The 22,995-nt window shown below is 39.6% G+C and overlaps 1 protein-coding gene across 1 annotated transcript in view; it reads right to left on the reverse strand.

Annotated features, from left to right (window-relative positions):
• loxl2b (lysyl oxidase-like 2b) overlaps nt 1-20,351 on the reverse strand; it is a 60,219-nt gene extending 39,868 nt beyond the window's left edge. Inside the window, exons 1-3 of the mRNA XM_036598337.1 lie at nt 20,078-20,351; nt 14,863-15,239; nt 13,721-13,896 (exon numbers count right to left, since the gene is read on the reverse strand). Coding sequence (XP_036454230.1) covers nt 13,721-13,896; nt 14,863-15,211 — 525 coding nt within the window. The 5' untranslated portion in view covers nt 15,212-15,239; nt 20,078-20,351. The remainder of the gene's footprint in view (nt 1-13,720; nt 13,897-14,862; nt 15,240-20,077) is intronic.
• Between the last annotated feature and the right edge of the window lie 2,644 nt (nt 20,352-22,995).

Genomic DNA, 22,995 nt, shown 5'->3' on the forward strand with positions numbered 1-22,995 from the left:
ACAAGGGGCACAAGTTTAATTTCTTCTATAAAGAGTTTTATAAAGAGAAGAAACCCACACCATCAGGATCTGGTTTGTAGCCATCAATTTCATGCATCCGAAGTAAAATTAAACCTTTGCAGAGTGAGTGTATATGAAGTCTAGGACGAACAGCTCAGCAGACAGCTAACAGGCTAACAGACTAGCATTAAAAATGATTTAAAAAACATTACACTGATTTTCCTGATAATCGCAAAAACTCTAATAATACATATATTAGATTCCCCTATTGCTCTCTCACAGATTACTCAATTACTACTGTAATCAACAGTAACAGCCTCAGTCTGTATTGCTTTGCAGAAGTGCCAGTGTAAATTCCAGACACTGCGCCAGCTCATTCGTCTTATGTAATCTGGTAAGTCTGGACTGCTTGAAGGCTCTAATGAGGTGAGAGGCATGTAGAATGTCATCACTTGCAGCAGAATGAAGTTATCATAACAGCATTCAGGAGCTAAGGCTACACAATATATAGTTTGTTAACCATCACTGCAATACTGGCCTAAAGTTTAGCAAGTGGTTTTGTGATTGAATGGTTTGGTAATTTTTTTGGTTTGGTTTGGTAGTGTTTGGTAGTTTTGAAGCTTTTTGTGTGGCTTGTTAGTTTTTGGTATGGTTAGGCTGTTTTAGTCTGGTTTGGTGGTTCTTGCTATAATTTGGTAGCTTCTGGTGTGGTTTAGTATTTTTTTGGGATTATTTGGTAGCTTGTGGTCTGGGTTGGCTGTTGTTGGTATGAAATGGTTGTTTTTGATATAGTTTGGCAGTTTTTGGTATAGTCTTTAAGCTTTTGGTATGGTTTGGTTGTTTCCTTATGAATTGGTTGTTTGTGGCATAGCTTGGTAGTTTTTGGTATAGTTTTTAATCTATTAGTGTGGTTTGGTAGTTTTCTGTTATCATTTGGTACTTGGTAATTTGGTAAGGTTTGATGTTTATGGTACAGTTTTTATTGTTACGGTAGTTTTTGGTAAGACTTGGTGGTTTTTGATAAGGCTTAGTAGTTTTTGCTATGGCTTGGTTGTTCTAGGTATGGACGATTTTGGTGTGGTTTTTATAGTTTTTGGTGTGTCCTTTAGGTTTTTGGTAAGGTGTTGTTCTTTTTTTTGTGACATGGTTTTAAAAATTTTGGTGTGGTTTCACAGTTTTTGGCCTGGTTTGGTAGTTTTTGGTATGGCTTGGTTGGTCTCGGTATAGTTTGGTAGTTTTTGGTGTGATTTGATAGATTTTGGTATGGTTTGGTACTTTTTGCTATGTTATTAAAGTTTTTAGTGTGGTTTGATAGTTTTTGGCCTGGTTTGGTAGTTTTTGGTATGGCTTGATAGATCTTGGTGTAGTTTGGTAGTTTTTGGTATGGGTTGGTTGTTCATTGTTTGGTTTGGTAGTTTTGGTATGGGTTAGTTGTTCTTGGAATGGTTTGGTAGTTTTTGGTATGGGTTATTTGTTCTTGGAATGGTTTGGTAGTTTTTGGTATGGGTTGGTTGCTCTTAGTATGGTTTGGTAGTATGGTATGGGTTGGTTGTTCTTGGTATGGTTTGGTACTTTTTGGTTTGGGTTGGTACTTTTTAGGTATAGTTTGGTTAACACATATTGAGTAACAAATGTAATTACTTTTGTGCATCTTAAAGCCACAGATGTTGCGTTTAAGAACACTTAAATCATTCAACTTGACTGACAATCGCAATAGAGGGAAACAATCAGTGTTCGACGACAATATCATCATCAGCTTGAGACCAAACCCTACTGGGTTCAGACATATACTTCAAGCTCTGTCATCCAGCCCTGCAAGAGCATTATTAGCTCTTAGGGAAAACAGCTGGAGAAGTCCAGGCAAGCGTGTGTCCTTGTAATCTGTCACGGCTGAAAACATGATCTCTATTGTCCTCATGTACTGAACCTCTTGCCATTCTCTGTCAGTAAATCTTGCCTTAGATAAACTCCCAACATGTGGAACCAATAGAGTCATGAGTGACAGTGAGGGAATCTGTGAAAATGGGTTGAGCAAACACAGACACGCTGAGGCAAGTCCCTTTATTTTTAAAGCAGCCATTGTTTTTGCTCAGTTGACAAGGACCTGCGAGGAATCCCCGGGCAATATCTGAAATAACCTTTAACCTTTCCAGCTAAGAACCAGCTGACCTCTCTTCATACAAGTATCTGGTTACAACACCGTCACAACCTTCCAGGCACTCTTCCCAAACACTAACACTACCAGAGAGGGACTCTAATCAAACCCGCCTGGTTAGGTTCCTGCTAGCTTTCACCTCTGCTACACCATTTAATTTGGATTCTAAAACAGTGCTGGCATTACTTTAGCTGAACTGCCATCGGCCTTTCCTCCCTAGCAAAGCCCCAGAGATCTCCATCCTCCCACTTCAAATAAACAGGCTTGTTTACATGGGCGGAGGCACACTGCACGTGCTAATGGCTCACGTTGTGTGGAACACTCCCAGCGCTCGTATTATTTTGGGCGTGAGCCACTGTGCTAATTGATGATTATCGCTTTCGTTTAACAGGCAGCTGTTTAACACAATTAAAATCAGTCTTTCAAGACCAAAATTGCCTCATGGATGAAATAACATGCAACAATGAGGGATTCAAGTCTATTGCAACAAAGTAACACTTTCCTTTACAGTTCTAGGTATTACACAGGTAAGTGTGAGGCAAAATCTCCAAAATACTAGATCATTATTTTGGCATTTTAACATGATGGTAAATTCTGAGACTACTTAACTAAATTACACTGAAATTCCAACAGGTTCTAGATATTAACTGAGTACGTATGAGGTACAGACTCCAAAATACTAAATGGTTAAAATGATGGTAAGTTCTGAGGCTGTTTAACTAAATTATACTAAAACGCCCAACAGGTTCTAGATATTAACTGAGTAAGTATGAGGTAAAGACTCCAAGAGTACTAGATCATTATTCTGGCTAACATGATGGTCAATTCTGAAACTATTTAACTAAATTACACTGAAATGTCCAACGGGTTCTAGATATTAGCTGAGTAAGTATGAGGTACAGACTCCAAAATACTAAATGGTTAACATGATGGTAAGTTCTGAGGCTGTTCAGGTTCTGGATATTAACTGAGTCAGTATGAGATACAGTATTCAATTTGGGTAACATTATATGTTCTGAGACAATCTAACTAAATGCCAAATATGTTCTAGACAATAACTATGTATGTAAAGTACCTAAAGTGCTGTGTAATGTTTTTGGCTAACATGATGGTTATTAATTAGGCTGTTAACTAAATTACACTAAAATGCCCAACAGGTTTAGATATTAACTGAGTAAGTGTGGGCTGCAGTCTCTACTGTGCTGTGAAATTAGTTTGGAAAAGAACAAAGAACCTAGACAGTCTAACTAAATTACACTGAGATGACTAAGACGTTCTAGATTTTAACAGAAAAAGTATGAGGTACAATCTCCAAAGTACTAGATAAGTATTCTGGTTAACACTCAAATGTCAAACAGCCAAGATTCAGGTTCATTTAAATGTAATAAACACATACATACTATATAAGACTCTTCGTATTTTATTTATTTACAATATTTGTTACATCATATAACTTCCTTGACCTTTACACCCAAAATAATTACACAGCACTTAGGAGTTTGTACCGCATATCTGCCCAATCAATACCTACAACTTTTCAGGCATTTCAGTTTAATTTAGTTAGACTTCTTTGTGTCTTACCCAATATCATTACCTAGAGCTTTGGAGTTTGTGCCACACACTTACCTGGTTAACAACTGGAACTAAAGATACTGGAGGCCAGTTCAGGAAAAGGCAGAAATGATGCTTGCAGCTCATAACGGACGAAGCAATAGAAAGCCAGGCTAGAAAAGAATACCAGGGATCAGTCCTGCTACAGGGTACGATCCGCAAAGCCATATGGTTGTGGTTTCATGCTACATTTCCGAGGTCGAAGGCCAGGGTTCTTCACAGCAAGCAGTTCATTCAGTGCCCAGGACATACAGTTCCACATGGCATGTTGCTTTAGAAAGAGAAAGACAGAAGAGGTAGGAAACTGAGGTCTGTATATGCTTCATCATTAATGCTGCACCCACCCGCTTCGACAACAGATCACGGCCACCTGCACCCGCAAAATCTAGTGCCGTTCCTGCCCGCACCTGCTTGAAAAACCTAGAGCTGTTCTTGCCCGGACTGGCCCGCTCCAGCCACACGTCATGCCTGCCTGCTTCCGCCTAGTTTGGGCTATGGTCCTAGTCTGCACCCACCCGCGTTCAGCCTTTGTAAGAGTGAGGCAAGAATCTTCATTTTTTAACAGCTGATTCCGATTTCTTTACAGCCAAACTGGCCAATTTTTATTAGCCTTTGCTTTGCTACAGTTTCAGCTCTTTCTATTAGCCACACTTGCAATATACATTACAGTACTTCAGTATTAAATATTATTGAAACAATTTAAATAACATGAATAAACAAATAAAGCGCTATTTAAAACGTAAGAGGCGACTGGCCATTAAGCACAGTGAGACATGCATTATTATGTTATGGAATTTTGGAGCAGGTGTAGCAGCATAAAACTGAAACACAAGTCTGAATGAAAAATAAAAATAACAAACTGGCCAACTGCGTTTTTTAAACGCAAGTCTGAGAATTCCTATCTTGGCCAATTGTGCATCCCTAGAATACACTATTCCTACTACACCCCATTACATGGTGGAACAGCCTTTAGACCCTTCAGACCTCCACAAGCCCAGCTACAAAAATAAACATTTAAATAACTGAAAATAATAAATTATGCTTTTTCTGAACAGACTGTACAATATAATACATATAACATAAAATGTGCCATTACTTTTGCACAGCCAATATTTTGTGTTCTATTTTTTCCCAGTATATTAAATTCATCAAATAAACAGAAAAATTGAGAATTAATTGAGCGGATGTGTTAACTTTTCATTTGGAAACTTGAATTTTTAGTTTCACCAGGGCGCCCAAACTTTTGCCTGAGACCAAGTTTTTAGGTTATTTAGCTTCACTATGTTTACACATCATGTAATGCTTACTAAAGTGTTACTGCAACACACTTATTAGCTTATTTGTTTCCACAATTAGCTAACAACTGTCCAGGCCCACCCCACCCAATAAGCCCTAGCAACCACCCGAAACCTGTTGGCTTTTTACACGCAACCTGCCCACAAATTACTCCGCAGATCGGGCAGGACCGCAGCCTTGTGAAGACCTCTAGTGGAAAAGACAGAGAGAAAAAGTGACGTAACGCATAAAGAACAGATGACGAAATGAAAAACACCCAGCACAGCAGTTAACCCCAATCTGGGCCTCCCTTGTAATCTGTGTGCTTACAGCCAAAAGCCAAAAGGCTGCAATTTTGACCTTCGACCTTTAGTCGAGAAAAAGCTGGAGAGCCTGAAAGCAAGAATGTACGATGGAGGAGAAGTCAAGTCAGAACAGCAGAATCTATTGCTTGGAAAAATGGGTCGAACAATTATAGTGTTTTACAAAAATGCTTCACTGGTCTATTAGATGAATGAGAGACCAGCAGTTAGTTGAGCTGAACCTCATTTTCTGGTCATTGATCATGCCGGTTAAACGCTTGACCGCAAACCATTTCAACATGATGAGACACAGGCCGGGTTCCTAGACACAGAATAAACCCAGCCCCAGACTGTTTCCTGTACACTGAGGTATACAATTGGGTCCATTAATACGTGGACGTTGACAGCGTTAATTATGTTCGCTGTATAAGCTACCACAGCAAACTGAAGTTGAAAAAGAATAGGAGCTCAAAGTGCTGGCTTTCAGCTTTCATTTGAGGGGATTTACATCCAAATCAGGTGAACCATTTTCATACATACCCCCCTCCCCCTGTTACAGGGCTCAGAATTACAGGGCGAAGTAACATAACCATAATTTTAATCGTCGTGTTTGATACTTGGTTGCAAATCTTTCGCAGCCAATGACTGCCTGAAGTCTGGAACCCATATACATCACCAGACGCTGGGCGTTTTTCCCTGGCGATGCTGTGCCTGCCTTCCGTTCCTGCTTGCTCTTGGGGCGGTTTGCCTTCAGTAAGAGAAATGAATGCTCGACTGGATTGAAGTCAGGTGATCGACTTGGCCACTGCTGAACATTCCACTTCTTTGCCTTAAAACGTCTTGGGCTGCTTTCTCAGTATACTTCAGGTAACTGTTCATCTGCACCCTAAAACGCCTTCCAATGAGTTTTGCAGGATTCAGCAAAATCTGAGCAGATAATGTAGCCCAACATAATTCGTCCTGCTGCTTTTGTCAGCAGTAACATCATCAGTAATATAAAGGAACCAGTTCTATTGGTAGCCATACATACTCACATCATTACACTACCTCCACCATGCTTGACGGAGGAGGTGGTGTGCTTTGGATCATAAGTTCCTTCCCTTTTTCATTCTCTTCAAGTCATTCTGGTACTAGTTGATAGTGATTTGTCCATACGATATTGTTGCAGAACTGCTTTTCATTTTTTGGGCAAATTCTGGTCTTCCTGTTTACGAAGGCTTACCAAAGGTTTATATTACGTGGTAAACCCTCTGTATTTACTCTGGTAAGTCTCTTGATTGTTGTTGTCTTGGACCCAGATAAGTCTACCTCATGGAGGGTGTGGTTGATCTGGCAAACTGTTGTAAACATTTTTCATCAGGGAAAGAATTCTTCTAAGTGAAATTATGAGGAAACAATAATAATAATAATAATCAAACAAAGAAGCTGCTGGTGTTCTCAGAACAATGGACTGACCACCCCACAGTCCAGACCTCGACATCACTGAATGTGTTTGGGATTACTTGGATTGCGAGAAGGAAAAAGCTCAACAAACTTCTAAGACTGAACTTTGGAGATGTGGAAAAACATCCCTGCAGATTTCTTTGAGAAACTAAAAGCGAGTCTCCCAAAAAGAATGGAAGCTGTAATAAAGGTAAAGAATGGACACACTAAATACTGAAGAATGAATAACACACACGCAGCTGTGAGCTCCCAGCCTAACTAGAGGGCCCACATTTTCATCAGGTGTGCTAAAGTAATACAGCCCAGCCAGGATCAGTTTATCACACCCACATTCATATTCACATTCAGCAGATTTAATGATGAGAAACTGATCCTAGCTCAGCCGTCTAGCTCTGAGATGCTTGATAATCGTGTCTCTGGCTTCAAGGCTTAAGCTGTGGGAGTATGGGAACATATGAGTCACTGGTGTAGGGCGCTGGCTGAGGCACCAGGAACAGAACAATGGGGTTTAACCTTAGCCATACTCCTACTGAACCTTTCAGCTGCAGGGATTTGCTCTAAAGAAACATTCCCCATTATGAGGCTAATGGCTTCAGCAAGGTGTGAAATGCTTTTCCTCCAACTGCATAATGTGTACAGTTCTCACATTGAATCCTTGTGTGTTTCGCTGTAGGCAAACTGTGAATTAGAGCCAGGAAGGAGATGAACTCAATCTATACAGTATGGACAAAAATATACATCTATTTAACATTATTTTTCAAATAAAACCATTTAAAATGCGTAAGTAAACACATTTTTTGTAGGTAAACAGTATCTTATTACCAAGTAATGTGACTTCACCTTTGATAAAAGGCCTATTTACCAACCAAAGCAAATCTGAAATATTGTTATTGTGTAAAATAATAAAACCAAAACTGAACTACAAGGAGAACATTTGTGAAGAAATTTTAAGTTGGCTTTACCAAGCTTTGCTACGGATTCCCAATGGTATCCCAGGTGGTTGCTAATACGTCTGTATGTGCTATAGTATCCCATGTGGTTGCTAACATATATGTGTTAGAGTATACACGCAGTGTAAGAGATGTCCTTTGTGACATCATCTGATGCTGCTAAACCAAGTCAGGTGGCTTCTGAGGTGGTATAAGAGGAAACAGAAGCACAGCAATCACTCGGTGTCCAAGTTGGGCTAAGGCTAATCCCAAAAGATTGGCCAGTACTTTAAGTTCACTGTTTTACAAAACAAAGTTTTTGTTTTCATTTAAAATGTGACTGAAACATCCCTGAATAAGCTAAACGGGACAACATTAGCATGGGTTGTTGTGTCATCTGTGATTATTTGTTGTATTACTGTCACAACAGCCCTGATATTATTTGTACTTCAGTAATGAAATTATAATTAAATACATTCTTACAATTAGGTGTTATCAAGAAGTCCAGGCACGTTGTTTGTACTGTCTGATTCAAAAATCCAAGAATACTTTTGTATTATGAAAAACTCAAAAAGGCAATTAATATGAGAGTACAGGGTGGAGTCACCCAGAATCCCTAGCAAATTAGTAGATTTCTTTTTATTACCACTTATTTTTTCTTCAGATGTTGTTTTCAAGCAAACTACATGTTCACATGTTATATCTGGGTTAAATATAAGATTAGATGCACTTTACATGTTTTAGGTATCTTAACCATGAATGTGTTTAGTGTCTTTGCATAGTAGTCAGTTTGGCTGTAACAATACTTATTGCTAAGCAATTTTTCTCAAGGAATGCATAAGAGCATGTAACTGTATGTAACTATAAAAACTTTTTTTTAAACTCAGTACACTATGTCATCTTACAAATACATCAATGTTGTGATATTCAACTAATTAAACAATACAGAAGTACTGAAACTTAAAAATTTCAAGTTTCTGCAACAGTATATTTTGTGTGACGTATACTCATAGTTAGTTAAACTTAAAAGTATGAGTGTATTCAACTCCATTTATAATTTTAAACTACTTTAAAAAGTGTACTAAGAATTTTACCTGGTATACTGTCCAAAAAAAATCAATAATTACTGTCTGAAACACCCCAAAAAACTACCACTAAAGTCTATTCATGCTAGAAAATAAAGTAAAAGTAGTTTGAAATGCTTTGAGAGAATTAGAGTGCTTAGGTGTATGTAAAGTATCAAAAATATTATATTAAAGATCAGTCTTTGCTAATCAATTTGGTAAGACACCATGTGCCAGAAAAAACAGTAGTAAAAAACATTTCTTTTTTACTGAATGTGGCCCAAAACAGTAATTAGAGGCTTCAAATAATCATTGTCATCAATCGAGTACCCAAATACTCTTTCTCAAAATCAACCTACCAAACAATAATATATCATGTGTCTGACAGAACAGACACAATTCCGTTTCAATCAGTGCTTTAGTCCACAATGTCTATGCTACATCCATCAAAATGCTATTTTTTAATGTGTGAAAAGCGTAACTTCCATAAATTACATGCTGCCACTCCAGACCTCCACACAGAACCCTAGACTAGATTTAAAGTCGTACTTCACCAAAATGTAATGTTGTTGATGAACCTTTTCTATTTATTCCTTCAGACACATCCTGCACTTCCATAGAAGGCTCTAATTTTATCAGTCAGAGGCCCGAAACAGGCAGATCCTCTATGGTGGTTGAAGAAAAAAGACTGATGTTGAAATACTGCATAAACACCAAGGCCGAAGACAGCGTGAGATCATGAAGCGTGCCACTGATGGAGAGATGTTTTAGCGGTTAGTCGGCAGGGAAGCACAAAGTTTGCCAAACCTCCGGTCTCCAAACACTGAGCAGAGCGTCCAGCTTGTTCATGACTACTGCAGAAGGCAGAACTGCACAGAACAAACATGCAATAAATGTCACAAGTCAACATCAACAGATACACACGCGACTGACCACGCGTGTGAAGTCCGAGTTAGAGGTATGAACGTGGGCTAAAACGAGGATGGTGAAATGTTTTAACAGCACAGGAGATGGAGAAAGATGTAAATATTTGCTCCGAAAATGACTGCTGTGCTGCTAAATATGATGTTCTGCGGACCAATTCAGGCAAGGCTTGATGGCCTCCGAGGTCTTACGAAAAAGAATGTGGTGGATTTTTTTAAAAAGGCACTGAAAAGCCCAACACACTTGGAAGTCAAACCATAAAAGTGGAATTTGGTTGCTGATAAATGTACAAAGTGCTGTGCAAGTTCATAGCTTTCAAATAATTAGTAGGACACTAAGAAGCTGTAAATAAAAATGAAGAAATGGGTCCAAAATGTGTCTGGAATAAATGAACAGTGCTGGAGAAGATTAAAAAATGACTCTATATCAGAGGCTTAATCTCTCGTTTGCACCATCTTATCTTCGGTATTTTAGATGCTATTATGGTACCATGCAGATCGATGCTATGCACCTTAGGGAATTTGGCTAATTAGGCCTAATGCTGGCTGGATATCAGTTACCTAGCTGGCTAAATAACACCAGCTAGAAAAGCAAGCGTGCTGCCATATGTGTGTCGCCAGAGGGCTGCTCAAATACACTGACCAAACCAGGTCATTACCTGTTGAGTTGAATCAGGCATAGGGGCTCTGCCATAGGGTCATCCATACTGTATCGCGTGTCCTGTGATTACAGTCGCTCTTCCCACAAGAGGCTCACGTCACTCCCCTAGCAGTGCCGTGCGTCTGCTGTGCATTAGCTTGGGAACATTATTCCTGCGTTATGGCTAACCTCACTGCCTTTTTAACTGCCATTACGTGGGGCGCGTGCGGCCTACCACCAGACGGAAAAGCTGACTCACATTTTCTCGCCCTCTGTGGCCCAGCTGGAGATGGCTGAAAAGTACCTGACTCCAGATGTCTAGACGCCTGAAGGCCAGGAAGCTTAAGCTCAGAATTTCTACTTACCTCTTCCTGAAAAACGTGCACACACTATATGGCCAATGTATGTGGAAACCTCTCCTAATTATGGAGCTTAGGTTTTTCAGCTACACGCATTGCTAACAGTGTATAAAATCAAGCATATAGACATGCAATCTCCACAGATAGACACTGACAGTTGAATGAAGAGCTCAGTGACTGAAAAAGCTCAGTAAGCAATGTCTCAGGATACCATCAAGTCTGCCCCGCTAGATCTGCCCCAGTCAACTGTAAGTGCTATTATTGTGACATGAAAGTGTCTAGGAACAACAACAGCTCATTCACAAAGCTTTAGACCATGCAAATTCGCCTACCCTCTACTGGATTACAACAGTACTACACTTACTACAGAGTTTTAAACTGCTGCTGCAAGCAACATCAGCACCAGAGCTTCATGAAATGGGTTTCCATGGCCGAGCAGCTGCATACAAGCCTAAGATCATTAAGCTCAATGCCAAGCGTCGGCTGGAGTGGTGCAAAGCACGCTGTTAATGGACTCACAGTGGAAACGTGTTCTCTGGAGGGTTCAGGCAGTCTGATGGAAGAATCCGGGTATAGTGCCAACAGTAAAGTTTGGTGGAGGAGGGATAATTATCTTAACTTCCAGTTCCAGATACAAACAGATTTTAGACAATTATGTGCTTCCAACTTTGTGACAACAATTTGGGGAAGACCCTTTCTTGTTCCAGCATGACTGAGCCCCTGTGCACAAAGTGAACTCCATAAAGACATGGTTTCAAAAGTTTGATGTGGAGGAACTCCAGTGGCCTGCACAGAGCCCCAGTCTCAACCTCACTGAACACCTTTAGGATGAAATGGAACTCTGACTGTGAGCCAGACCTTCTATCCAGCATCAACACCTGACCTCATACATGTTTTTTTTTTGACTGAATGGGCACAAATTCCCACAGACACACTCCAAACTCTTGTGGAAAGTATTCCCAGAAGAGTAGAGGCTGTAATAGCCAAAAGGGGGCCAACTCCACATTAATGTCCATGATTTTGGAATGGAGTGTCCAACAAGCTTGTATAAGTGCGACGGTCCGGTGTCCACACACTTCCATCCTGCAAAGCTTCTCGGGAAGCAAGATATTCTGAATGAATGCACCTCTAAACCATCCTCGGTCTCCGTATCATATAAGGTACTTACGCCACACAGCTCATGCTAAAGCAATGCATAGATTCCAGTACTGAACAGCCCTGTAGCAACAAGAGAAACAACAAACTTTTTCCAGTTGGCATCAAACCCTTAACTTCCTGGCTCATGGATGAGGTCACTGACCACTGGGATACCACTATGAGATAAATCTGGAGCCATGTGCATTACATCTCTCCCACAAAGCTTATAACTGCAGGATAAATACAGTGCAGTCTGTAAGTAATTGGACAGGCTCTGTACTTCAGAGCAATGAAGTGCAGGATGTCAGTTTTAAACAATGGTTATTTACATCTATATTGGGTGAACCGTATGGGAATCACAAGCCCCCCCATTTCAGAGGACCATAAGAAAATAAACAATTTAACATTATCTACAATAAGGCTGTCATGTTTAGTTCTTGGCTGCCAATCCTAAAAGAGGTCTTTTCACACTGTCAGTTGTCCAGCCCTCTAAATAAACGTTCAGAACAAAAATCCTGACATTGTGTTATATTTCTAGAGAAACTGAACTGCTTCATTACAGAAGCTGGAATGCATTATTCCTGCATCTGGATTCTGATCTCTCACACTGCTGCTTTGTTTAAGAGCTACTTCTTTTCTGAAATTAACAAGCGTCACCACATCTGTCCTTTACACTGTGTAAAATTTCACAAGGAATGAGCTAATAGAAACACTTCAAGATCATTTGGAATAAAATCTTTCTACATTAATTTACATTGGAAGTTAAGAATGTTTTTGCCTTCTCCTGTAAAGTTATCATATTTGAGATACATGGACAGCGACGATGTGCAGAAAGCAAAGCCAGCTTAACCCCTTAAAATCCCAGGCTTATTACATACTAAGGTTTGTTATTCAGTAACTACAGGGACTTCAATGCAAATTGGCTAAGATATTCTTAGGTTATAGAAGTGTGTAATAAAACTTTGGGCCCCAACTTAAGGGCCTGGCCATTTAAGGGGGTAATGACTGTAGCAGGTCAATCAAATCCATATAGGAGCTCAGTCTTTCCATAGACGCTACTGATAGAAACATTGCTGAAGAAAACCAGAGATGAGGTAGGCTTTCTGTAGTAACTGAGTTTGTCCCAGTTCAGCAAAATTACTTGAAATATAGTGAGTTAAATTTGTTTAGCATGCATAAGCTGACCTCATAGACACCAGTGTTTCTGCTGTTTAAATGGGATGAAAGCAACAGTAGATGGTTGATGATAGCCTGTGCAAGTCCTGCCACCGCTGTGATTCTTGGAAGCTCCTCCAGGAGGCTTTTTGCCACCATTGCCAACTCAAGTGATCGACCTGGCCAGTCAAGAACATTCCACTTTTTGACTCTGGCAAACTCCTGTGTTGCTTGTGTTCCACTTCTGAGAAGTTTGTTTGGATCTGCGCTGGGTTTCCCAAAACATCTTAGCACAAAGATGTTACACTGAACACTCTTTCAACCAGTTAAGATGATCTTAACGCTAAGAAACATTTGGGGAAACTGGGCCCTGATGCTCCTGCTCACTTAAGAATTCATCTGGCTGCTGCTGTTGGCCAAAACTTTATCAATGAAGTCAAGTGAGCTGGTTCCACTGTCAGCCATACATGCTCATTCCACAGAAGAGGTTGCATTCTAGCAAAACAGGCTTTTATGTCTTTAAGCTCCTTTCATAACAAGAAGTCATGATGGTTATATGCATGACTAAGGACAGCTAAGACACCAAGACACTGTGTGCCTGAGGACAGACACCAGATGTTCCCTGACAATAATGGCATCAAGCTGTCAGGTTACAAGCAACAATGGCTTTAAATGGGGAGTCGTAGTGCGACCAAAATAATAAAACGGCTGCACTGAGTGCACTTACATCAACGTTGTTGTTGAGGGGGCTTAGGAACCTGAATCCTGGGATCCTTTTGTCGCTGCACACCACCCCTACGTCTTCTGAGTGTTTGCAGTCGGATACTCCGATGCCATTGGACTCGCACTGCGCCAAGGTCTTCTCCTTCCCTGTGCAGTGGACATTATCAAACCAGATGCGGCCTGAAAAACAAGAGGAAGTCAGCTGTTGGAGAAGTGTGGAACACTGAATTTCCATTAAAAAGTCCAGATCTCTGGGTCTTACAACATGCAAAGGAATTTCTGATGTTTTGAAACGAAAACTAATATGGCGCATGTTTCTAACGGTGGAAAGAATGATAATGCGAAAAACAGAATAACTATGCATAAATCCCCTTGCTAACAAAGCTTAATGTAAGACCTTTACATGTAAATGTAACTCAAGACTAACTAAAGCACAAAAAAAAGTGCCAGTCAGGCTTAGACCTAGATAGACCTAATGGCCAAAAGGAGATATTTCAGAGGAGATTAGATATAAGATAATCCACTTGCATAAGGAAGGTAACAAAACGAGTGTCCAAAACTGGGGTTCAAAAATGATTAAAAGACATCTAACAACCACCTGCAAGACCTGGCAGACCACCAAAACTGTCCCCAATCAGAAAAACAGAACTTAAAGCTTTGATCTTTGAGAGAGAGGAGAAAATCGAGCTTCTTCAGATCTGAAAACATCCACAGGTGTTTCTGTCCATCCTTCCACTGTGAGAAGACGACTCAGCGCTATGGGTCTGAAAGGATGTGTAGCTGCCAAGAAGATGTTACTGAGAAAAGTAAAGAAGAACATCTGCACTAGAACACCAAAACTGGGCATCTGTGATGTGGAGTGAGATTTTATGGACTGATTAGTCTAATTTTGTATTTAGGAGTACTTTGATCACAAGATCAGAAATGCAATGAACTTCTATGACTGAACTTTAGAGGTGTGGAAAAAGATCCCCGCTCATTTCTTTGAAAACCTGAAAGTGAGTCTTGGTTTTTGAGGCTTACCTATACATGTTTCCTGTTTTTCTGATGTTGAAAAATGAATAATTTGTACTTAATGACCATGCTGAATGGAAACTGAACACATGAAATGGTGGTCAGTACTACATGTTGGCTACGTTAGCTTACCATTTCCTTTCCCGTATTTGGCTGAAGGGGCCCAGGAAACCGCCTCAGAGTAGCCCAGCTCCCTGCACACCACCTGAGCGGCATGGATGTTGAAATCATCATCACATACGGTTCCCCACTCCCCGTTATAGAGGACCTCCAATCGGCCCTCGTTGTGTTTGCGCTTCTCCCCGGCCAGACGCAGCTGGATCCTGGGTACGTCAGCTGGAATCTGTGGCGCGATGTACTGATCCTCCACAGGTTCAGGATAACCATGAGGGTAACCCACGTACTCGAACTGAGCGAGGCACAGACTCCATATACACGATAATACAGCCAGGCGGGACGGGAGAGACCAAAGGGTCGACATTGTGGTGCTCGTCCAGTAACGATATGACCTGTAAAAGAACACAAAGAGGGCAAAGAGAATCTTAGATTATGCTTTGATACCTTAACAACCCATTTGTACCACCAACCTACTGCTTCTTTGCCACGTAACTCGTCCCACAGTTTTCGAGATATCAACACTGTTCCAACTCCAGATTGTCTGGCCTGATTGTGTGATGTGTGCTTGTATACAGCTTTTTGATCGGATGCACAAATTCCGTGTGGCAATGGAATTTTCTGGAATTTTTTCCCATAGGAGTGAATGGGGTGAAAAATTGCATGTCAATCTACAGTACTTCTGCTTTGACTGAAAGACACTGATTTGCATACACTATCTCAGGGCAGGCCGCCAAGCACGAATTCAGTGTTGTTCCGACCTGCTCTCATCCGTTTGCCATTTTTTTTCCCATCCCTCGTTTCTCCCATACGGTCCCATTCATTTTCGCCACCACTCAAACTCTATTACTTCTTTGCCTGACAGCCACAAAGATGTGTGCACTCACTCAGGGCACATCCCTAAGCTCTAATCCGAAGCCATGCTGAACCGCACTCCTCTATGTGTCGTTTTTTCATCCCTCGTTCCTCTCATACACTCTTACTCATATTCAACAACACGTAGCTACCACTTAGCAACACCCTATGAACGACTTATGAATCGCTTCATAACCTATGGAAACTGCCAAGCAACATTTTAGCAACCACCTGGGATACCATAGCAACTGCCTGGGATACCATAACAACCACCTAGCAGTCCTCTTGCAACCACCTGGGATACCAAATCAACCGCCTAGCAACATTGTAGCAACCACGTGGGATACCATAGCAACCACCTAATTATATTAACATTTGTTTTACTTTCTGTATCAACAAATATGAGCCCTTTGAAACATTTGCTTTGAAGGCACAACGTCAATAGCATGACAAAAATGTAAAGTACGTTTTTCTTTCTGCACAAATTCAAATCTTAATAAAATCAATCTTCTTTTCCCAAGAAACACAAATATGATATGGATTTAGCATTAAGAATCTGCAATAGAATCGATTGAGGACAGTATCACGATTAATTGATAGATCGCATCTATCATGATGGCCATCAAGCTGGACGATGTAAATGTCAGAAAGGCTGGCGAGGGTGCAGCAAGTAAAAGTAGTAAAATTTAAGTGTAATAAGTAATTTCACATGTTATGAAGTATTCTTTTAGCACAGCGTTGCATCCTTCAGCTTCATCAGTTCGACAGAATTCATCATTTATATCTTGCTTTCATTCATTTATGTTGCCTTAATACAATACCCAGCCTGTATTACACAAATACAACCATAGAAATATTGGGAATCTCTGTGGTGTCACCCAATCGTGACTATCTGTTAGTCACCAGTCTTAAAATTTCGGGTTAATTGAACTTCAAATAAATCAGTTGACAAAGCAGATTTTTGCTGTGTTAACTTGAAGCTGAGCAGCCACCAGAGAAGTCTCTGCAAGAATGATATAGAAGGTAAGAAACACTTTCAAATTAAGGTCGAGTTTCTCTTTTTTTCTCCGCTGCTCCTACAGCATGTGACCTCGCTCGTGTCAAAGATATCACAGGCTTCTTCAAAGACTTCCCTCAAGATCTGCACACCAAGATAAAAAAGCAGAAACGCTTCCAAGGACACATGCACACAGTATGTCAGAACTGTTTTCAGGAAGTGCGGCGCGTCAAATTTATCTGGACTTTCTGAACCGTAAAAAACAGAAGGTTCGTGCAGCTCAGATTCAAATGTGGCAGACAGACTCGAGTCTCACGAACCCAAAAGAATTAGCCACAGTTTCCATCTCAGACTATATGATGGGCTTCCTTCAGCTGGAACGCAGCGTGGCAGTTGTTACACAAGTCCAAAAGTATGTACGCGCTACAAAATGAAGACTGGTTAATGGTTAATGCAGCTGCAGGAGTTTCAAGTTTTTGGATGCATATACAAATCGTTTATACTATTTTGATGATTTGGATTTTTCTGACTTACCAGCAGAAGAAACAGCTGGAAAAGGCACTTAGACACAATGCAAAGTATTAAAGGCACACTCAACATGCATGCACTCCCAGACTACAGCAGCGCACAGTAGCCTACAGAGTGTGATACTCCAGTTTAAAGCTAGAAAACTAGGCATACTAAGGGTAAACTAAGGTCGAATTCATTTATTTACTTGGGTTTTTTGTCAATTTGTTAGCTGGCAACTGCTGAAAGAAGGTAGATAGCTAATATTCCTGCTAGGAGGTGTAATATCTGTATAGTAATCGCAACTGCCTTCAAATTATGATTACAATTATTTCTCAAAAAATGACTCATCACAAAACACTAAACAGTAGCAGGCTATCTAGTTACTTCACAAAGGTTTGGCATCTTCTCTTTGGGTGAAAGGTTGTCTGCTTTTTGCTTAATAAAGATAGAAAAGCTGAGGAATACACCGCTGCACTAAGAAATACTGCATAACATGACAAATAAAGTCCAGTTTTAGGGCTGATGCCCCAATTAGGCCAATATTAATTGAATAAAATAAAGATTACACACCAAAAATGTCCCCCAGTTAGGTTTCATTCACTAGTAGCAATGCTACCATTCTGGCTGAAGCTTTCCTTGAACTGAACTGTAAGTCTTCAGGTAGGTTTTTACTGCAAGGTTTTCCAGACCTTCTCATTTCCATTGACCAACTGAGTTAAAGCATTAAGAAACCAAGTACGAAATGCCACAAAGATACGTACGTCATTCACACAGCAGGATTTTCCCTAAATGTCTGTCTCTAACAACCAGGCCGTCCTCTGTGGGACCCTTTGCGGTCAGCAGTGCATGTTTGCCCCTGGCTACCATGAAAGGGATTCCAGCCCAGCTGCAGAGGTCAAAAGCCAAAAAGAGAACTACCAGGCCAGCATGTCGCTGTACAGAAATCCGGGAAAAAGACAGGCTTTGCACCATTGGCACAAATCATAAATACGGAGGAAACTTACAAAAATGACAGGGCAAGCATGACCAAACCCTCAATTAAGTGCTTTATTTCTATTGACTTTCATTTTTCTTCACTTCCCTCAGTCTTACTTTCACCTTCCCTTTTTCCTTGTCTTCTAGGATGATGTCATACCCAGCCTTTCATACTGGCACATTTGAATTCACCATTAAATACTGCTTTTTCTCAAATCCAGACAGCTATTCCACAACTTCTACAGTCCATGCAGTAAACCAAAATAAAAACTGGACAGTCCAGTCCACACTAAGTATACTTTAAGCTGTCTAAAAGTAGCTTCCAAAAACAACTTTAGTTTAAAAGTATCAGGTCTAGAAAGTCCACCAGTTCTGTGCACTTTTAGCAAAAATGGTTATATATAGTACCAAAGAAATGTTGTTTGCCTCTTTTTGGTGCTTTATAAAACCATAATTTCTAGGTGTTATATAGAGAACCGTATATTACCATTTCAATGCTCATTGTCATTGTTCTATATAAAAGCAAAGCATGAAGAACATATGAAGAACCTTGTTTTATAGAACTGCAGTGGAACTTCTTAGTATATCCTGCACCTATCAGCATGGGAACTTTGTCAGACTCTACACACTTGCAAATGTTCAAGGGCTCTTCAGTAAAGGCAATTTTCTTAGTTTAGAACCATGAGTTCCAAATAGAACCATTTCACATTTAAATGGCTCTTTGCGTGGTGAAATGGTTCTTCAAACTGATGGAAAATGAGCTGTATATGGGTTCATATAGAACCTTTTTTAAAAATGGCACCAAAAAAGGTTCTGTTATTGTTACAATGTCAAGCTTGTGACAATAATAGATCCCTTTTTGAGGCTATGCAGAACCATTTTCTATGCAGAACCATTTTCAAAAAAGGATTGTACCAAACCATGGCCTTTAATGAAGAATCCTTGAAGAACCATCTTTTTAAGTGTATGCTTCTCTTCTTGGGTCATTTTGGCCTCAAATAAAATGCCAAGGCTCCCAAGAGAACCACAGTGGAACCTAACTAAAATGCTAAAGCTCTCTACAGAACTGTACTAGAACTTCGTAGCACATCCAGCAACTATGAGCATGGGCACTTCAGTTTGTTAGGCTCTACACACTTAAAAATGGTTCTTCAAGGGTTCTCCAGTATAGGCAATGATTTTATTTAGAACCAAATTGTTCCAATAGAACCTTAAAGCTTAAATTGTTCTTTGCATGGTGAAACTGTTCTTCAGGCTGATGGAGAATGTGTTGTATATGGTTCTATACAGAACCTTTGTGAAAATGGCAGCTAAAAGACTTGCTACAATGTCAAGCTCGTGTCAACAGAAGAACACTTTTTGGTTCTTCTCTTCTCATTTTGGTCTAAACTAAAATGCTAAAGCCCCCAATAGAACAGCAGAGGGACTTCTTAGCACATCCGACATCTATTAGCAAAGAAAATAAAGTCTGTTAGTCTGAATTCTTCTCTTTTGGGTCTAAACTAAAATGCTAAAGCTCCCAACAGAACTGCAGTGGAACTTCTTAGCACATCCAGCATCTATTAGCATAGAACATAAAGTCTGCTAATCTAAGTTCTTCTCTTTTTTGTCTAAAATTGTCCAGAACTGAGAGGAATTTGCAACAGCAATGCCAAAAATTATGAAAATACTAGCAAAAAAAAGGAATTAGTGACTAAATATGGCTAAACTTAGCCTAAAATGAGAATGAAAGCAGGCTTCTGTCCTCATAAAAACACTCGAGTAGAAGCTAAAGTATCAAAAATACCAGCAGAAAATCTTCAGAAAAGTCGAATTTCTACTTCAATAAGTGGATACTGAGTAAAATAAGTGCTCAGCTCAGCTTCTGAGGGAATATTTTTTTGAAGGAAAACTTACTTTTAGTCTGTCGAAGCAACACAACCTTCCTCAGGACTCCTTCTCCTCAGAGCGATGCTCCTTCTGCTCTCCTCTCCTCAGAAACCAGCCCGGACTTTCACTGCTTATCTGCGCTGCTCTTTCAGAGTCCCGGCCCCGAGTCACGCCTCGCCCCCCGCACGCCCACCGCGTAGCAACATGACTGGAATTCTTCAGGGAATCAACATCCATGGAATACGTGCAAGGCAGTCAGTCAGTCAGGTAGTTCCGGCGACTTTCTGAAGATATTTTAGCGCTATTAATGAGCCTAATGCTGTTAAGGTTTTTGACCACAAAGCGAGATTTTACTGTTGCGCTTTGGCGCCCCCTATCGGCCATTACTCCAGGTTTGGTACTGTTGTTCCTGTCAGAGCTGAATTAGTAAAGGAAAATGGAGTCTAACTGCTTTTTAAAGCTTTTTTTTTAGTTTGTTTCGGTCTCACTGAAGAATAAGTACAGAGTTTGCTTTCACATATCGTTTTTTAGCTTTTTGAAACGGTTTAAATACTGTTTTCATGTCGCCAACGCCCTTGTGTGGCCGTTCACGTAAACTACAGCAAATACCTCAGAAATGCTAAAGTACATAATGTTTTTTTTTGGGAAAAACTGCAGTGTTAGAAGAGAAATACCATCAGTTATTCAAATGTTCTGTATAATATAGTGGTTGAGATGTAAACAAAGTCAGTCAGACTCTAAAACTTAGAGATTTACAGATATCTTTACAGGGGTGGTGGTACCAGGTGGTCATGACATCCAGAACACAAATCCAGCCATTTTATTTACCACTCAAAGCCACTAGTGAACCTAGGCTTGTCTTCTGAGTTGTTATATGTAATGTTGATGGTGGTAAAATAGTGGAAAATCTGAAAAGTTTCTTTGGGGACTATTTTGCATTATAGCCTCTTCACCAGATCTTCAAAACCTTATTTTAGGCCCAAAGCATTTGTAAAGCTCTCGTAAAACAGAGTCTCAGACATCAGGCGGCACATTTATAACCAATTCATGTAATAACTTTCTGTGAGGGAGCTTTTAGAGGTGGACATCTGGTTCCTATCACCACCACCGTGAACAATTCTGACTCTGTTTCTTTAGAAATGAACACTTTACAGTGACTCTGTTTACCATTACATTATGCAGATTGTTTTTACAAATTCCCCACTGGACCCCCTCAGCAGGGTCTTATTTACTTCCTAGCTCAATAGAGCGTTATTAAATTGCTATAAATACGTTCTAGAGAGAGATCCAGTTTCAGACAAAAGAATAAAACAAATATAGACAGTATGAATTGGCAGAACATCTCCTCACCATCAAAGACGCAAAACAGAGACAAAGTCCAGGCAAAGTGACCACAGTCTAGCCATGTAAAAGGACAGATATAAGAAATCTTGGCTGTCCAGAGAGACAAGATGATGTGGTCGCTGTCACTCTAATAGTGGTGAGGCTGCACTTTCTCCTTCACTATTTTTCACTGAAGTACACTTCTGTGCGAAAAATGGTAAAACATGAAGTTATTAAGTTTTTAATGGTCTTAACAACAAATCATTAAGCAAACAGATGCAGTACCTGAGTACAGGACAGCTTTGCTCTTTCACTTCTTTAACTCTTGTGGGTGAACTTGCAGACAGCTTTTTACAAGAAGTAAATTTATATTGTTCCACTCAGCACTGACGACTTCAAACAGCTGTGTTTAATGTGAGACCAAATAGGGATTAAATCTGGACTCTGATCAGCCCAAAACCATCAGTAAAAAGCACTATATTTTGGGCTTGGCCTATTTTATTTATTTTTTATTTTTATTTTTTTTTGATTTCTTAAAATTCACAGAGGATAAAAAATTCCAGTTAATCTTAGAACAGAGACATATTGTTGCATAATCTAGATTAAAGAGGAATTCAGCTGATTTTTTTTCACACTTCTGCACAATTAAGTGGATGAAAAATAAAGTCAGTCAGAGTGGTTTGAAAATGCTTCTAAGTTTAAGTTTTAAGTTTATTTAAAAGAAAACTGTTCACAGTGGTGGTGATTGGAACCAGACGTCTGAAGAGTTTAATGCCTCTAAAAGCTCCTTCACAGAAAGTTATTACATTAAACTACATTAAATGGTTAGGAATTTGTCCAGTGCACAAGAAAAGCTTTTTTGAGATTCATCACTATTTAACCATCATCATCATTACATACAAAAACTCGTGTAGGTTCACTGGTGATTTTGGATAGTAAATAAAAAGGCTATATTTGTGTTGTAGATGGTGACCCCTGGTTCCTATCACCACCACTGTAAAGAAATCTGAGTTTCTACACTCTGAATGACCTACTTTACATCTCAACCACTAAATTATGCTGAAATGTTTAAAAATCAGTGGAATTCTCCCAATATGTTTGTTTACATATTACTACAATGTACTTACACTACATCTTTATTGCAAAAAGATCTGTATGTATACACTAGTATGTTAAAGTGCAATGTAGGATGGTGCTGTAAAAGTAGGCATGGTCACATGACTGAACTAGTTTTAAATAGAAAATAAATAAAATGAAGGTACAAAAAGCTCATCTAAAACGTTTGAAGAGGTGTTTTAGATTTTTGTAAATTGAAATACATTAACTATAATGAAACAGAAGTTATTTTTATTCATAGTTTTGTTTAGCAGTTCTATATCCAATGATATTTTAGATAAAGTATCTATCTATATAATGTATATATAGATCTCTTTATGTATGTAACTATCAATTATCCAGTTTTATTAAAATTTTATACATATATATATATAAAATCATATTTTTTCTCTGAGCTATATATATTAATACAATACTTATTACATGCATATACATATAAATTAACCATATATTCTCATCAGTTCTCTATCCAATAGAAACAGACATACATTCTAACGAATTAATGT

The sequence above is a fragment of the Colossoma macropomum genome, unplaced genomic scaffold (assembly GCF_904425465.1).
Source record: "Colossoma macropomum unplaced genomic scaffold, Colossoma_macropomum, whole genome shotgun sequence".
In the NCBI taxonomy this organism is placed as follows: Eukaryota; Metazoa; Chordata; class Actinopteri; order Characiformes; family Serrasalmidae; genus Colossoma; species Colossoma macropomum.